Source organism: Ciconia boyciana, unplaced genomic scaffold (assembly GCF_034638445.1).
Source record: "Ciconia boyciana unplaced genomic scaffold, ASM3463844v1 HiC_scaffold_37, whole genome shotgun sequence".
In the NCBI taxonomy this organism is placed as follows: Eukaryota; Metazoa; Chordata; class Aves; order Ciconiiformes; family Ciconiidae; genus Ciconia; species Ciconia boyciana.
In genome coordinates this window covers 851,984-870,476 of record NW_027328405.1, presented here as the reverse complement: position 1 = coordinate 870,476, position 18,493 = coordinate 851,984, and the positions used below count along the sequence as shown (strand labels likewise).

General features: G+C 46.6%; 1 protein-coding gene across 1 annotated transcript; it reads left to right on the top strand.

Moving 5' to 3' along the window:
- Positions 1–3,513: 3,513 nt before the first annotated feature.
- Positions 3,514–18,136, top strand: LOC140645732 (E3 ubiquitin-protein ligase RBBP6-like). Its single transcript, XM_072849198.1, has 6 exons — positions 3,514–3,679; positions 8,387–8,486; positions 10,806–10,842; positions 11,389–11,454; positions 12,327–12,415; positions 17,980–18,136. Exons 1-6 carry the CDS (start codon positions 3,514–3,516, stop codon positions 18,134–18,136), a joined length of 615 nt encoding a protein of 204 aa, XP_072705299.1.
- Positions 18,137–18,493: the final 357 nt, after the last annotated feature.

The following is an 18,493-nucleotide window of genomic DNA, read 5'->3' as shown; positions in this document are numbered from 1 at the left end:
CCATCCCCAGCCCAGCTCAGCCACCCACAAGGTGGGCAGGATCTGCATTAACCCCCCAACCCCACCTCCCGCTGCGCAGATGAGGGCAGGCAGAGAGAGGAGCTGCAAAGCGAACACCAAACGCTTTTAATAAATTAAGCAAGAAACGGGGATCTGGGAGAGGGCTGGGGCTGGAGCGGGTGGTGCAGGTCTCTGCCTCTGGCTCTCCTCTGGGTATGGGTGCTATGGGGGACGGTGCTGGAGCAGTGGGTTAGGGGTAGCCGTACTCGTTGGCTCTCTCCATGTCGATCCCTCTGCACAAAAAACTGCAGCTGGCCCAGTGACATGTGCAGGGCTGCTCGCTCCCGCCGGGCAGGGGGCGTGGCCTCCTCTCCGGGAGCGGGGCCGACGATGGTGCGGATTTAAGGCATCGGAAGTGGAAGTAGCTCTTGGTGGGCCTGGGGCCAGCGCCATCGTGGTGGGCAGAGGGGGCTCCCCCGTACCGGAGCATTGAGTGCATCTGCCCTGCCTTGCCCCTGCCCCCACCGCTCCGCAGCTTCCTCCCAGCCCGGGGCCATCCGGGTTCTGCCCCGGGGCACTGCAGCAACATGCGGCCCTGTGCTGCCGGGAGCCACGGGGACTGACCGGCCATGACGCTGGCCGTGCTAGTGTCCTGCAGTGCTGTGTCACCTGTTCTAGCGACATGCACGTTGTTGCTGTCGGATGCTCTCTGCTTGCTGCTTCCTGTCTGCTGCCTGCTGCCACCTGTCACCATGCTGCCCCTGTCCAGCTTCCCATCCCAGAGTGTTTTTCAGTGTTTGGCCAGCTGGCGAACCACCATCATCTTCTTTTTCTTTGGTGGGATGTTGTCCCGCGGGGAGGTCTCTTGCATCTTGGGGGTGCTGGCTGGCGTGGGGCGCTTGACCTTCTTGCCGCCCGTCTCTCCCGATCTGGGCACCACCCAGTGGGAAACAACACCCGGTGGCAGTGGCAAGCGGGTCAAAACCACGCGGGGCTGCCTCTGCAGGGCCTCCTCCACCAGTTGGGCCAGGCGGGGCAAATGATGCTGCAGGGCAGCCGGGGGACTGGCCAGGGGACTCAGCAGCGGGATCTGCAGGGAGCTCAGCAGGGGACTCTCTGGAGAACTCTTCAGGGGATCCTTCCGGGAAGTCTCCACAGGACTGTCCTCTGGAGACTTCTCTGAACTCTCTGGAGACCTCTCTGGAGAACTGTCTGGAGAGCTCTCCTTGGAAGTCCCCAAGGGGCTCAGTGGCAGCCAGGTGGGGAGGTCTGCCGCCAGCCCGCCCTGCTTCCCCCTGGGGTCCTGCAAGGGGGAGGCCGCCACCCCCCAGAAGGGGTCGGTGTCCCCCAGCATCGCTGCTGCCAGGTGGTCCTCGGGGCAGTCGCCCTCCTCCCTCCAGTCGCCCTCCAAGAAGTCAGGGTCTTCGTTGAAGGAGGTGGTGCTGGCAAGGCTGTCGGGGACATCAGGGAAGGTGTTTTTGCCGTCCAGCAGCATCACCGCCGCCACTTGCTCCTTGTTGCAGCTGCCCTCTGCCCTGAATCCAAGAGGTGGGGGAGCTCGTTGAGGGAGGTGGTCAAGCTGGGGACATCAGGGACATTGGGGATGGTGTCTTTGCCCTCCCCCAGCCCCAGCCCCAGCACTGGGTGCTTGAGGCAGCCACCCTCCACCACATACCAGGACGGGTCGGGGACCTCATCAAGGACTTTGGTGGTCAAGTTGGTGTCCTCACTGTCCCTTAGCCGCTCCACGACTGCTGGGTCCTGGGGGCAGATGCCTTCTGCCACATACTCTGAGACGTGGAGCTCATTGAGGAAAGCAGTGCTGGTGAGGCTGTTGGGGAAATCAAGGACGTCAGGGATGGCGTCCTCGCTGTCCCCCAGCCCCACCGCCACCACTCACTCGGTGGGGCAGCCACGCATTGCCACGTACTCAGAGAAGTCGGGGAGCTCATTGAGGAAGGCAGTCATGTCAGGCTCATCGGGGACAGTGTTCTCACTGTTCCCCAGCCCCGCCACCACTGCTCGCTCCTCGGTGCTGCCGCCCTCTGCCACATACTCAGAGAGGTCGGGGAGCTCGTGGAGGAAGGCGGTCAAGCTGGGACTGTCGGGGACATCAGGGACCGTGTCCTCGCCGTCCGTGGTGTTGAGCCGGGCGAGCATATGGTTGACGGTAGTGTCCTCTGCCTGCTCAGCAAAGGCCTCGGTGAAGGTGGCAGGCCCCTGTTTGGGCAGGTCCGCGGGCTCCCCTGGGGCCGCTGGGTAGGTGAACGCTGCTGAAAAAGCAAACAAAGCCAACCCAACCCAAGGGCAGTGCAAGCTGTCCTCAGCTTGGCCGTCCACCTGCGGGCTCTGGTACCCCCCAAAACTCACCTGTGGGCTTTGTTGTGGTTCTGCCGGTGAGCGGAGCCTGGGCGGTCTGGTGGGGGCTGGCGGCAGGGATGCTGTCCTCGATGGCCACCCCGTCCTTGTTGGAGGCCTCTGACAGGTTCTGGGCGCTGCCGGGCAGTGTGTGGGGCACAGGGGGGCCCTGCACCCAGTGCTGAGCCGGGGGGCAGCAGGGTGGCGGGGGGCCGGGGTTGGCAGGGACGTGCAGTGGGCAGGAGCCCGTTGAGTACAGGGGCTCCCCCTGGACCATGGCCCATGGCCCCAGCCCCATCGGCTGGTGGGGCACCAGCGTCCCCGTCACCACCTGCTGTCCCCAGCCATAGGCAGGGGGACAGGGAGCAGGCAGGTGGGGGAGCTGCACCCCGCAGGGGAGCTGCAGCAGCTGCCCCGGGGCCCCCAGGGGCCCTGGCACCCCCTGCCAGACGCTGGCCTGCCCCAGCTGGTAGGTGATGGGGTGGAGCTGGGCAGGCTCAGAGGACACCGTCAGCCCTGGAACAGAGGGCAGCACGCAGGCAGTGACTTGCGGAGGCATAGCCGGAATGGTGAAGCTCACGCCAGGCACCTCCAATGCCATCGGCAGCTGGAGAGGGAGGCTCTCTGTTGGGGGAAGCGAAGAGGCGTAATGGGGTGAGATATTGGGGGGCAGAGTGGCTGGGGGGTTACCTGGAGGGCAGGAGCTCCAGGAGGAGCGGGAGCCTGCTGCTGTACCTGCCGTGGCACTTGGTCAGTGTGGGGTTTGTTTGGGGCAAACAGCCTCCGTCCCCATGGCGATCATTCCGCCAGCACCTGGGTGCAGTATGCCATTGTGCGTGCGCAGTGATGCGCTCGTGGTGGCCCGTGCGGTTGTCAGCCGGGAAACCCCTGGGCGGAACGCTGAGGCAGGGGCTCCTGAGTCGCCATAGCAAGCAGTCAGACCTGGGAGCGCTGCGTGCGAGGGAGGGAGCGGAGGCCGAACGCCGTTGCCTTTGAGTGCCTTAGGCCCACTCCACCTCAGCCTGTGCTGCTTGCCGTCGCCCCGTCGGTGGGTCCTTCCCCGTGCCGCCGCGAGCCATAACCTGGCGCAGAGGCCGTGGCGCCTTCTGCCACGGTAGACGCCGTTAGTGGAGCAGGCGCCGCCTGGCCCCAACCATGTCGTGTGTCCACTACAAGTTCTCCTCGAAGCTGAACTATGATACGGTCACCTTCAACGGCCTCCACATCTCCCTGTGCGACCTCAAGCACCAGATCATGAGCCGCGAGAAGCTGAAGGCGACCCACTGCGACCTGCAGATCACCAATGCCCAGACCAAAGAAGGTGCGTGGGGGCAGTGTGTGCGGGGCCTCAGGGTCCAACTGGCTGGCGGCATCACAGACCGCACTGCAGCAGCCCTGGCCTGTGGGAGCTGCACTCTGCTCTTTGTGGCTTGTCCCCACGTAGCGTGAGTCAGTCTGGGGCCCATCCTGCCAGCAGGCAGGGGGACTGGGAGGGCAAGCGGTGCCGGGGATTAAGTGGTTTGGGAAGTGATAATGTGATTCGGCCACTATCGGTAGCTGTGACTTGTGTTGGGGGCCTCACAGAGCTGTTCTTCTGTAGTTGATGTTCTGACAGCTGCCTTCAGGTCTGTGTTTTAGAGGCAGAGGTAGGCGTAGAAGAATATGTGGTTGATGTGCGACGTCTAGTGCTTACAAAAGTTTTGGTTTCCTGGAATTCTTCTAGGTAAAATGATAAGGAAGTGTGGGAGGATATCTTATAATACCAAAGTTGTCAGATTTCTTTGAGATCTGGCGGAGAAAGCTGAAAGTGATGGAAATAGAACAGATGGCTAATTAGAAGAAAAAAATGGGTTTGGTGACTTAATTTTGTCTTCAACTTGTTTGACTCCACTGCACTGGAAAACCGGTTTAGTGGCTGTTGCAGAAACTGCTCACTAGCAACATTTTGGATCAAGAGTGTATCTGGGAGTTATAATCTATGCAGACCCTTTAAAGCCATCTTGCACATGAGTATTCTCTGTATCTAAACTACACTTTGGAATTTCTTGTTAATATAACTCCTTTTCTACACCAAAGACATTGTCATTCAGATGCTATTGAGCATCATTTCATCATTCATTTCTAACCGTGTGTTTTTATTCCTGCTACTACGTGTTAACCATATCAGGGCAGTACTGCAGTTTTATGGCAGAACATTTATGGTGACTATATGTAAGAAACTTTCTTAGAGAAGTCACAAATTCTTTTAAATTGAATAAATGGTGCTTGATTCTCAGAGATGATAATGGTTTCGTATTACTTAGTATGATGTTTAAGTTTGGTAACCTGCCATCGTGATAAGTTTGAAGGTGATGAAAGACGTTGGGATGTGACTTTTCAGAAAGAAAGACTTGTAAAGTTTTCCATTCTTTAAACATTAGATTTCTTTTTTTTTTCTTTTTTCCCCCCTGTGGTTCTGTGACACTGTAACAACAGTCTTTTCTTTCCAATGTGTACTAGTGGGTTTTGTTCTCTTCCTGTTTGATGTATTGAAACTTAAACAGAACAATATGTACGCTGCAGTAACTGTAACTTCAGCCCTCGCATTTAAAATGGCTGGACCTAAAGTTCACTGTTTATCTGCAGATATTGAAACTGTTTTCAGGAGAATGTCCATGAAGAGGCTTAAGAGCACAATGTTAGGGGTCTTAGGGATGCCCTTGGATTGCATGACATGCGCAGGTAGAGATACATTTCAGCAGTCTTGAATTCTTCATGTAGTATTGAATACAGTTGTCAAGAGCTTTTGAAAAATGTCTAATTGGCTTTAAGGGCTTTGCTGCAGAAGGGTCTGTGAATTTTGTCTGCAGTTGCCAATGTACTTTCAGCTTCACAAGTGCTAGCAGGCTGAATGGCCACCTGGCCGCTGTCACTCCTGTAACAGTTGGGTCTGTGTAAAACAGAGCCTCAAAAGCAGAATGCTGGATGGTAATAAACTGTGATGGAGCCCGATTATTATCACCCAAAGAAAAAATGTTTTGAAATAGGCCAAACACCTGAATTCTGTTATAGCAGGTGAGGAACAGAAAGCAAAGTTGTAGAGGAACAATTTATGCTCCTAAATATGTTACCCCATAAAGTGTCACTGTAATATACATACTACCAGTTTTGCAAAGTGTGTGGCATTGTTTTCATATGTAATCAGAATGAAGAGAAGAAAAAGCATCTGCTTGGCTCGGTTCTGTTAAATGTGGTGTTGCCTACAGGTGAAGTCAAAGGAGGAGTATCTTTCATACCTGAAAGAGCATCACTCCTGTTTAACAGTGACAAGATCCTCCTCTAGGTAGGTTGTGTTGCACCTTGACCTTTGTAAAATGAATACAAAATTTTAAACTTGGTAAATTAGTGACACAGATGCTTATTGAAGCTTTTGTAAGGCTGTTTTCCATGTGAAAATGCAAAAATCCCGCAGTGGTTTTCAGAGCAAAGCTAGAGAATACATTTGAGTGTCAGATATATGTATGCCAAATTTTTGGTTGCTATGCATAGCCGTGAATTTTTATTAATCAGATGTAGATGCTTCAACTCACGTTCAGAAGAGAAAGGGAAAACCTCGACCCGTATATTCTGCCTAAATGGGATGTTTGGAATTTTTACATGCGGACATAAAGTATTGGTTTTTTATAACTTTGTCTGTGCAGGAGTCCTGACTGAATGTTGCAATAATCTTGGAAAGAACAAAGTGAACCTTGAGTGAAGATGGCCTACTTGTTCAGATTTTTCCGAATAATCTAACCTTTTGCAGTTCAGGAACTGTTACTTTTCATACTGGAAATCTAGTAGTATAAGCAATGCTAATATAAGCAAAAAGTAAACAGGACTGTAAATATCAGTGGAAAATAAATGATATGATGGACTCCTTTGAAGATGCTGGGAAGGCAAAATGGATGGTTAGGACCTATTTTAAAGGGCAGGGGGGTGTGTGCATCCTCTTCCGTGCTTGCTATAGAGGCACGTTCTATAAAGGCAGAATTCCCTTCCAAAGGCCTATGCTCAAGAATGATGCCTTTCAACTTGCCTCCTTTGAATTTGACCTGAATTTCTTGACCTGTCTTTTAGAAGAGATGTTCTCACAATATTGTGGAAGAACTGCAAACTCCAGAACTCAGGGTTTTGAGTACTCTTTCCTGCCCTGTAACATTCTGACACAAAACACTTGGAGAATGTGCTCTTCTGCTTCTCAGGCAAAATACAAAAAAAAGGAAAACAACCCAAACCATAATGGGACTCTGGTCTTAATCCAGTGGTTTGTGATCTGGACCACAGAGAATAGCCTGCATGACTCTGTTCAGCAGGTAGAAACAGCTGCTTTGGGCTTCTAGGACTGCAGCTGGCATGATCTCCCAGTTGTTTGTCTGGGCCTCAGTACTGTTTGAGCTCCTCCTCCATCAGAAAGTCCCAGTGCAGGCCTTTCTTGAAAGGTGGCTGTGTAATGGTCAGATTTTCCTTTTGAGAAGAGCTCTAGGGGTTGGTTTCAGGATATGACTTCTGTAAAAGCTTCTGTTTTCGTCATTAAGAGTCCTTTCTCCTACAGTTTGAAACTCCAACAGCAAGCTCCAAAAGCAAGCTCTGAAGTCCAGAGGAAGCTTGCTGTTCGTTTTCTTAGAGGGAAAGATCAGGAATTAGTTTCAGCAAAATGATTTCTCAGATTTCTGAAGAAGCATTCTGTCATTTGGAAGTAGAAGTAAAACATTCATTTCATGGTTGAAATAATGTCTTATGATAGGTTTGTTTTGGTCTAAGAGAGGTTCCTGCCCATACAAATAATATAGTGAAAAAGGGAGCAGAAATTGTATGCTCCTATTTTGCCTGTCATGACTGAGCAAAACTGCCCTGACAGAGCTTGACTGGAGATACAGCACCTTTGGTTTTCAGACCATCATTCTGATTCGGTTTGCAAGTTAAGGGCTTTTAGTATGTACAGCTGTAGGCAGATTACAGGGAATGGCTGCTGATAGTGCTTTAAAATACTTAGTCACAGCCAGCTCGTGTAAGTACAACATACAAACCATTCTGATGGAGAGATCTTTGCATTTTAAGCTGACTCAGTCCAAGTGTCTCAGGGAGCTGGTTTTTTTGTTTGGCCCTTCCGTAAAGGGTGAGAAGGCTTTCCTCCTCTTCAGAAGACTAACATGGTGTAAGCCAAGGCAAAGCATGGATAGCTTCAGGCACACGCTGTTTTTGAAACGCTTTTCAAGGCTGTCTTCGTAAGTAATTTTGTTTGAGACTCTCTGCTCTGCAAAAAGTCCCTTGCAAAGAAAGAATCCACGTCCCTTGGGCTGATTCAAACTAGATGATTAGCTTAAGAGAGGAGATACCACTTTAGTTGGAGCCAATTCTGCCCTACTTGTGAAAGCAAGCTGAAAAAAACCCCCAAAATCTCTGTGATCCAACATCTATGATCCAACAGTTTGGATTTAGCTCCAAGGAATAGACAGGGATGGCAGGCTGTCTTCTGTGTTCTGTCAGTATTGAGCACCAGCAGCATGGGTGAATTGTTTTTAGTGAACAGCTTTGAAAGCAGTGGCGCAGAGTTCCCATGCTTTAGCTAAGTGCCTGTGTTGTTGCAGGGCAAGCTAGTCAGACTTTGGAATGTGGGTTATGCAGGTGAGACTTTGCTGTGGTTTGTTTTTCTCCAGAGGTCTCTTGGTTTTGTAGCCTAACAGCAGCAAAAGCAACTTAAGCTCGGTCAGGAAAGAACCTCATGCAGTAGCAGGCTCTCCTTTAGTGACCTTTGAGGCCCTTTTGCTGTTGGCGTTCAAACTATTTTAACAACGTGGAAAAGATGTTGCTGCTTGTGTTTGATTCTCAGACCTGAAGATTTCTTGAAATGTCCTGTTAGTGTGTTGAGACGATAAAGGCGTGATGTTACCTAGACCATTTTGCTTTTTAATCTGAAAGGGATTCTGTGAAGTGCTATGTAATGACATATTAATATACCTTCTTATGAACTGACTCATGTGTTTTTCTGTGTTTGTGTTGTTTTCAGAATACACAGATGATAATGCCCTGATTCCTAGGAACTCATCGGTAATTGTTAGAAGAATCCCTGCAGGAGGAGTTAAAGCTACCAGCAAAACATATGTCATGTGAGTATCCATAAAGCATGGTATTCTTTGTTAGGGGTTCCGGTGTGTGAACTTTTTGGATGGGTATTAGTTTACAGAGGCATTCAGACTGTATCTTTCTCATTAAAGCTGCTGTTAGTTTTTGTTGTCATGGGGTAGATTTTACTGTATCTGTCCCAAAGGAGAGTTACATTTTTAGACCTGCTGGGGCATGGGGTTCAAACTCCAACAATGGTAACTTTGAAGAGGAGTCTGTTGGGTTTGTTCTTGGGGCTGATTTTTCTGAGACCCAGGCTGTAGATCCTGTTTCCTCTCCGTGGAGAGATTCCTCATCATATGTGTTTGCTTTTAGTGCTTTTATAGTACAGACAGATAGGCATTGTAGTGTAAACTGAGAATTTGTTCCCATCTCAGAAGAGTCTGATTCTCAGGGCTTGACTATTTCTTGCATTTGGGGGAGGGATATGGCAGGTACTCTTACGCCCCAAATCTGGGTTTTGTGCATACTAGCTATTGAGGAAAGACCAAGGGTTGCCAGCTGGGGAACCATGCAAACAAGAAGTTGCATTCCTAAGTGATTCCTATTAGTTTCCTAAAGACAATGTCCGTGTCCAGCAGGAGAAGAAGAACACTATCCTAAAGCGTGTTGCCTTTTGTGTGAGTACGATGAAGGAGTAGTTAATCCTTTCCAAACTTGATCCTCAGGAAGCAGTTTAGAACGTTACCAAATGTTACGAGTTCTCTTTCCAGGTTGGTTTTTACCCTAAGCTGATATGCGTGCTCCAGGATTTAATTCTGTATTCCTAAGCTGTTTGGAGGACAGAGAATCGGGTGTATTGATTAAAATTACAGCTATTCAAATGCCATCCTGACTCGAGGATTATTGCTGTCATTTCTGTATTCCTACAGTCCAGTTCTCTATCAGCTGCATTAGCATTGTTTGAATGGTCATGTTTTCCAGCCTTCTTCAAGATATGCCTCTCCACCACAATGAGTAGATATTATTAGCTTGTGGTTTTGCCATGCCTTTCTGATGTTGCTTCTCAGTAAAGAAAGTAGACTGTTCCGGCACTGCAAATGAAGCAGGCAGATTAGCTTTCTGTTCCTTCAGCTGGAAACACTGCAGAACCAGCTGGAGAAGTGGTGAATGTTTGGGCATGACGGATGTATGCTGTAATGGTGGAGAGGCCTTCAAAAACGCGTTTCTCGCTTTGTAGTATGTCCTTCAAGGTACATGGATGAAGAAGGCATTGTGTGGTGATCTAAGGTATTTCCTTGTACTTGCTCACCTTCAGGAGGCAGGTGGCTGTAGTTGCGAGCCTGGTGGTGTTCTCGCAGTGGCAGGAAGCATGAGCCTTTCTGTTTGCACATCAATTCCACAGCAGCCTTTGAATTGCCTCTGCTCATGGGACACTTGGGAGGATGTAACTTTGTAACATCAAATGTTACAAAAGTGATGTAACCCTTTGGATGATAGTTTGTTAACACTATCAATGTTTGCATGTCTGATTGGTGATGAGTGGCATGCAGACACAGATCAATGAGTACGTGGAATCTCAGCAAGTTTTCCAATGTAATAAATATTTCCTACGATATTGTAGCGTTTTCAAGATTATCTTAAAGAAGATTTGGGCAATTAAGACCTTTTTTTCCCCCCCAAATCCTAGGAACTGCTTTCAGGTCATTTCGGCGCCTATTTTTAGTCGGTATAGCATATGTAACACATGTAGCACATTTTGGCACTTTCATGGCTAAATATGGTAGATATCTGAACAGAGTGCTTGGGCTTCCACAGAGAAACACTGTTGTAAAGACGATGCTGCTGACATTTTTGTTATTTCTTTGTCAGATGGCTGATTTTTTTCTTTTCAGTAAGGTTGCACTTCAAAGTGTCTAGAGCCTCCCTATTCTTTCATAGAAACTGAAGTACTCTATCCAGCACCTACTTGTAATGCTAGGGATGTATGGATTGGCTAAAGTTACCTTTGTACTTTCATGGTTGATTATTTAACAGCACAAAACTGTAGTAGAGACTTCATACTTTTGATACTTACTCGCAGAGACAAAATATCTGAGGACTTCCTCTTGCACTGTTGTGTTCTGTATCTGTCAGTCTTGGAGTAATTTGTGACAAAGTAGAAATGTGATTGTGGGGTTTTTCTTTAGTTGCACTGCATGTACCAAGAGGGAACAGTTTATGTATACGTATAAATTTCCACATTCACTAGAGTATCAGAACAGTATGTTTTGATGTTCAGGTTTTAGAATCTGTTTTCACAGCTTTATGTTGGGTACAAGTGCCTTATTTTAAGTTCTGATCACCTTTCTTTCTTCTTCTAGACGTCGAAGTGAGCCACTGAGTGCAACATCAAAAGCAGTATGTAAAAACACAATCTCAGCGTTTCTTCTACACGCTGTTCTTCATTCTAAACAATGTAGCCTTGTATTAATTTTCCACACATTACGTTAATAGATATTTTCCAGTAAAAGATAGTCTATGTTGTAAATACAATGCATTTGATTCAGCATAGTAAAAACTGAGTAATGCCCTCATTTGCAGAGTTCTCCTGTGAATATTGGTATTTGTGCCTAGTAATGCATTGTATTTCATATGGAATACGCTAGAATATTTCCTGAATGACTTTGTGATGTACAGATAATGTATGATGGGTTTTGGATCACGTAGGTTGAAGGTTTGCACAACTGAACATGGTGCCATGTTCTACATCTGCCTGTCCATAGCTAGTGCTATGTCTGTCTGTATAGCTGCTTGTGTGCTTCTTGTTTCTTGCCATAAAAATGGTTTGGAGTGTATTTTTTGCATTTTCACATTGTATCACTTAGCTTTTGTGTTTGAATGTGAATATGTGTTTAATATGAATATGTGTTGAACATGAACGTGTGTTTATTTTTTTGTGAACAGACTGATGACTCTTCTGCCCCTATTTCTCTGGCCCAGCTTATTAAGGTATATCTATATTCTCGTCAAGTGCTTAAAGAAAAAAAGTGTTTGCTTTGTATTTTTCAATCTTATACTGTGATCCATAACTGGATAGCTCTTGTAATGTGAACAAAACTTTAATTTGATTTTTAAGAATTTAAAGTATTTCTTTTCAGTTTGAAATGTCTGTATATTTTGATCCTGTCCTGTAACGAGGAGTTGCCAGTTTGGGAAGATAGAAGGGGAGCACCTTATCAGCCTCAACGTCATGTTGTGGTATTACTCATCTTCCAGACACAAAGAAGCAGCACTTCAGAAGCTCTTTACTGTTTTTCATACGTTTTGTTAATGTTGCATTGGAAACTAACACATTTTTCAGAGAAGAATTTAATTGGCTGTAAGTGATGGACATTTCAGGCAGGGTTTGCAACAGCCAAATTAGAGGCATTTCTGGGGCATGGACGCTTGCGTGGTGATTTTTGCATTTCTAGTTATTACAGTTATAGATCCAATCTTTGGATGCTGCACAATTTCATAAATTGTAGTATATCTTCTCCTTCAAACAGTCTGGAGCTTAAAAATCTGGATAATGTATTTTTTACTACGCATAGCTTCAGTCCACTTGGACGAAAATGGGGTTGGTGACACAAGCCTTTATGTGAGGTACAAACAGAGCCGAAGGTTCTGAGTGCCCCAGAATGCTCTTCTCAAGGGGGTGAACAGGCACATAGACACCATGTAATGGCGTAAGGACTCCCCAGAACATCTCCAGGACAGCTGTATTTTATAGAAGCAGCTGTTTTCATGCAACCTCAGCTAGCGCTGTGCTCTTTACAGGACTGGGTGAGTGGGGTTGTCTTTGGCTGTGTGGGCTTAAACGCGTTTCTAATGTGTGTGTCAAACAATTCCCTGTTAAACAGACTGCCAATCTGGCTGAAGCCAATGCTCCCGAAGAAGACAAAGTAAAAGCTGTGATGATCCAGTCTTGCCACCAGTATGATCCCATCAAGTAAGTGTGGATAATGTCAAATCTGTTCTTTGAAGATTCTGGAAAAAATCCTGGAGATGTTGGTTTTAACAAGAGAGACACATGCATGCCTTTCTTTTCTTTTCCCAAAAAACCTTTTAGTTACATGAAGAAACCCTTGGGTCCACCTCCACCATCATATACTTGCTTCCGTTGTGGAAAACCTGGCCACTATATAAAGAACTGCCCAACACATGGGGTAAGATTGTGGGGGAATTCTGGTGGTAGTTTCTTTTTAATGTGTTTCCCTTGGCAGTTAGGTAACAAATGCATGAACACTGCTATTAAGACTGGTTTCTCTTGGGGTGAAATAGAGAGGCTAGATGGCAATGTTGCAAAGCCCTTCAAAATTCAAGGGAAACCTGGAATTAGAAATGAAACATTTTCTTTTTTCTAGGTCATTGACATTGAATATGTCCATAGATCTTTCTCTGTCAACTTTGATGCTTATTTTTATATATTTCACTATTACTGGAAAGTTTTCTGGTTTTGACTCTTTCTGATGACAGTTCACAGTTTTTAGTATTCCGTAGAAAACCAAGGTGTTTCTGTTGACGCCATCTCTTGAATATTTGCCTTTTTTAACTACACCAGTCTCTGGCTGAGCATTCATGCCATTTGACCTAAGTCACTGAATGTATATGCATGAGGTACGAATTCAGCCTTCGTATGGAGAGGGTGAATGTAAGTTTCCCCAGTGACTGCTTCAGAGCACCGAATGAAGCTCTCGCTCGGAATTGCGCTTTGGAGGAGGAGTGGGTTTGTGTCTCTTGTCTGAGTGGGTGATGAGCTAAGGGATATTTCACCCTTAGGGATCCTGAAGTGAAGCCAAAGCATGTGAATGAGTTTAAAACACTGCTCAAGCCTTTGGGACATCCTGGCTATATTCCTTTAGGAAAATATGTATTTCAGTTGAGCAAGCCTGACGCTAGGTGAAAGGAGAGCCCTGAAGGCTTTTGCTGCTTAAAATAATCATTGCAATGTCATTTGAAGTGTGGGTCTTAAGATGAGCTATGTCTGCATTTCTTTTCTTAACAGGACAAAAATGTTGAGCCTGTTCCCAGAATTAAAAGGAGCACAGGAATTCCCAGGAGCTTCATGATGGAGGTGAAAGACCCCACTACAAAGGGTGCCATGCTGACAAGCACTGGGAAATATGCAATACCAACTATTAGTGCGTAAGTATGGAATTAAGTGGACTGACCAAAAAGTGAACGAGAGAAACCACGCGTGAATGTCTGAGGGGCAATGCAATCAAGTTGGCCAACCTCTGTAGTTACGGGGGAGGAAGCATTGTCATTGCCTCTTAACCACAAAATCGGTGATGCTTTCTAATATTACAATAGGGTGGTCCTACTGTTCACGCCCCTGGACCTGGGTTAAACTGGTGGTATGCTAAGAATCTGTATTTCTGCACAACATTTCAGTAGTGTTTACAATGGAGTCGTTCTCTTTGAAAGCTCGTTTTGCTTCTGGTTTATGTTTCAAAGGCTTCTTGCAACATTTGTCAACTAGCAGTTGGACTGAGATTTCCTCCCCCTCAGACTTTTATCAAGTAGTTGCTATAACCTAAGAAAATACTCCTGTGCGCTGACGAGAGTGGCGGCTTTAAAATGCACTTGGTAGCACCTCTGTTTTTCTGTCATGGATCTCCTTTTGTAGAAGCTGTAACATAGACTTCTTCCATTTGTAAAATGTCCTTCCTCGGAGACTAACTTTATCCTGAGCCTGCAATTTACATTTACCCTCTGGCAAAGGAGAGGTGGGATCCTTCTCACCTGAGTTGTAGCTGTCAAACAATTGTTTTTCTAGTCTGAGCTAATTTCTTAGTTGATCCAATGAATGGGAGAGTTCTGCAGAAGGAAAATTGTGTTGTGGCTATAGAAAAGTAGTTAAAACTAAATGTCTACGTTGTAGAAGGCTGCTGTGGAGGGAGGAGAACTGCAGCTGTTCTCTTCCTTTGATAAAATCCAAAGCTTGGAAGAGTTTTCCTTTACCCACGTTGAAGTTTTTCCTTTTTCCTTCCCCACCCCCCTCCAGGGAAGCTTATGCCAGAGGAAAGAAGGAGAAGCGTCCCTTTCTACCAGAGGAGCCATCCTCCTCCTCCACAGATGACCCTATTCCGGAAGAGTTGTTATGTCTGCTTTGTAAAGAGTTAATGAGTGATGCAGCTGTTATTCCCTGCTGTGGAAACAGTTATTGTGATGACTGTAAGTGTTACTCCCACGTTTGTTAATTCAAAACATCACAGCTGATCTTCTGAAAGCAGAAAGAGGAGATAATGGCATGACTTTGTTACCAGCTCTATTTAATACTTAAGTATACCCTGAACAGGAAAGGACTCTTCTCGTAGAAAGGGAAAAAAGAAAAAAAAAAGCAGAAAGCTTAGTACCTAGTGAAAGCCTCTTTACATGCAGAGGGACGAGTAGGAGAAGAGCGCATAATTGTGCAGGTGATGACAGTATTAGATATCGAATGCATTTCGTTTGTCCACAGCCTTTCTCTCCTAAAAAACTGCATGGCCAACTCTGGTGACTTCCTGCGGTCTGCAGCAAACACAGAGTTAGGCATTTAATCCACATTCTTCTCCATGGGAGAGCTGGTTCAAACCTTCAGAACTCAAACCTACTCATGGTTTTTTGAGACGTGTTTTATTCATTAACCTGGAGGTTGGTGACTTCTCACTGTACTAGATAGTGGAAAGGAGACTAGTCGAAACATCGAGACACAGCCTACTCTACATCTTCAAATGTTGCAATAGTGCAATGACAAAACTGTCTCGTTATGTGCTGCATACTAAAATTTTTTTACACTATTGAACACGTATAGCTTCTTGCTTTCCCTTCAAGACCATATTCACCCATTACCCATATACGTGTTTGTATAATTGATTAGAACCCCCAAAATTTCCTCTGTTTGTCTAAAAACTGTTTGGATGATTCTAAACATACACAGGTATTAGAACAGCATTACTGGCATCTGAGGAACACACATGCCCAACGTGTCATCAGACTGATGTTTCTCCAGATGCTTTAATTGCCAACAAGGCCCTACGCAAGGTAAGGTGATGACTTTTACATCAACTGTTTGTAAGAAAAGTCTATTTGTAAAAAGCTGAAAGGGAAGAAAAGACTAATTTACACCTCCTTGAGCAAGGCGAAGTTGAATAAGGCTAAATGTACCTTTCAAGTACATTACCTGTTGTTCCAGAAGCTTACAGCTCTTTAGAGACAATCTGGCACATTCAGGTCACACTTTTGTTTAACATGCTTGCCTCACTTTCAATTTCGGTGTTAACACTGAGGTACTTTAAATGCAGATACTCTGAGTTACCAGTCATTAGTATCGGTGTTTAATGTGATGTGTTCATAGATCTGTATGTTGATTTATTTGAGGCTTGATAGCATTTCCCAGAGTACACAAGTCATTTTACTCTGTGGAGGCTTTTGTTCGTCTGTCTACTGAAGTTTCATATTGCCTTTTTGTAAATGTTTTTCTGCCTCTAGGCTGTGAACAACTTCAGAAATGGAACTGGCTACACCAAAAGGCTGCGCAAGCAGCTTCAGCAGCAACAGCAGCTGCAGACACCACCACCACCTCCAGCACCAGTCATGACTGTTGGCCCTCCTGCTGCTCTGATGACTGTTGCTGCACTTTCTAAGGCTTCCCTTGGGTCAATCAGCGGTGTGTTGGAAGAGAAGGTAAGTTTTATTTCAACATCCGCAGTGATTCGTGTATCTTAGTATAGCTGATTTTCCAACTCATTGCTTTTATTCACACGGGCTGTCAGGTTCCTCTACTAAGACATCCGGCATTTGCAAGTCTTCTGGGCCCCCAAGGACAATCAATATCCACAACTGGTAAGTAACTATAACTGTAGAATTTCTTTAAAAAAAATGATCTTCAGATAAACTGAATGGGATTTTTTTCTTTTTCCTCTCCCCACTCCAAAAGGGCCTCAAAGGGGAGGCAGAACAATTCGCTCAGCCGGTGGCAGACCAGGCTGGGAACTGTAAGTATGCCACAGAAATTCAATCTATTACTACTTGTAACCTGTTAAACGAGGCCGTAACACATAACTCACGCAACAGCTGGTTTCTAATGAAATAAGTATGCCCAGAGAGGTGCAGAGCATACAAGTGGTAATGAATTTTAACAACATAGGCAGCGTATGAAAAAGGAGTTACCAGAAGTTTGAGAGAAGTTTAATATCTGTGCAGTCCTTTGAAGATCAGCAGTGTGAAGTATGAAGCGTCTCAAGGAGTGGCAGAGACGCGGTGGGCACTTGGCACATGGGAGGTGGGAGTCTCTTAAGCAGGGGCAGCCTCCACCCAGAGTCGCAAAGCTGAGTATAAGGAGAGAAGACTGAGGGAACTGTTGGGGGGGAGGATGTGGAAGGCAAGTGTGAGGATCAAGAAATGAGTGTCGTCTCAAATGAACAGAAAGCAGGGAGAAAAATGCTGAAGTTGGCAACAAGAAGTGCTCGCCACCATGCTCACGCTTCCTTCGCTTTCCTCTTGAAAATCAGGGCAGAGCGTAACAAACAGTGACACGTGTTTGGGGGTTTCTTTAGAAGTTCAAATCGAGGACGCCCACACAGTGAACGTACCCAAAGGCCTCAGGCCCCAACACTACCAACGTCCACACCAGCCTCCACCTCCCTTGTCTCCTCCACCACCCCATGCACTTCCTCTTCCTCCAGGGGTACCAGCACCACAGTTCCCTCCTCAGTTTGCACCAGGTCAGCCTCCTGGTCAGCTTGGCTACCAACAGCAGTACCCACGGCTCATTCAAATACCGTCCCAGCAACACACGCACCTCCTTCATAGATTCAGAGAAACATAGAATCATTAGGTTGGAAAAGACCTTTAAGATAGTTGAGTCGAATCGTAAACCTAACACTGCCAAGTCCGCTACTAAACCATGTCCCTAAGCAGCACGTCTATGTGTCTTTTAAATACCTCCAGGGATGGTGACTCAACCGCTTCCCTGGCAGCCTGTTCCAGGGCTTGATCACCCTTTTGGTGAAGAAACTTTTCCTAATACCCAATCTAAATCTCCGCTGGCGCAACCTGAGGCCATTGCCTCTTGTTGTATCACTTGTTACTTAGGAGAGGAGCCCGACACCCACATCACTACAACCTCCGTTCAGGGTGTTGTAGAGAGCAATGAGGTCTCCCCTCAGCCGCCTTTTCTCCAGGCTAAACAACCCCAGGTCCCTCAGCTGCTCCTCACAGGACTTGTGCTCTAGACCCTTCAACAGCTTCGTTGCTCTTCTTTGGATGCGCTCCAGCACCTCAATGTCTTTCTTGAAGTGAGGGGCCCAACACTGAACACAGGATTCGAGGTGCGGCCTCACCAGTGCCGAGTACAGGGGGACAATCACTTCCCTAGTCCTGCTGCCCACCCTATTTCTGACACAAGCCAGGATGCTATCGGCCTTCCTTATGTAGGGAGGAGTTTTACAGAGAACAACGGAGACTTGAAGAGGAGTAAGTATTTGGCTCAATGAAGTTGCGTTGTTTTTCATTTTTGTCTTTCGATAGTGTATCAGAGTGCAGTTACACGGAAGTGCAGAAAGAAAGAATGAGAAAGAAAGAAAAGAGGAAGTCCAAACCTGATGAGTTTACACCTGATTTTGCTAAGGAAATGACGGAGTATAAAAGGATTAAACAGGAGCGCAGGCGTTCGTTTTCCAGGTAACTGCTTTACATGTCTGTAACGGAGAAGGAGATTGTCCAGAAGAATCAGGAGGAGTTCCTCCGCTCCACCTCTCTAACCAAGAGTCGTAACCTTCGTTCTAGGTCCAGGTCACCCCCAGAGAGAAGATACCATGCCCGGTCGAGGTCTCCAGTATTTAGAGAGCAGTCTCCCAGTAAACGGACTCTACCTCAAGGGGAAGGAGGAAAGGATTATTTTAATTAGATAGTATAGTTAGAACTAATTAAAGTAAATGAAAGACCAAGCAAAATCATTCCCTTCTTGCTTGCTCTGACTGTCCCTGACTGGGGCTGTGGGTAGCCATAGGGAGGGTGGAAGCCTTGCGTCTCTCTTTACAAG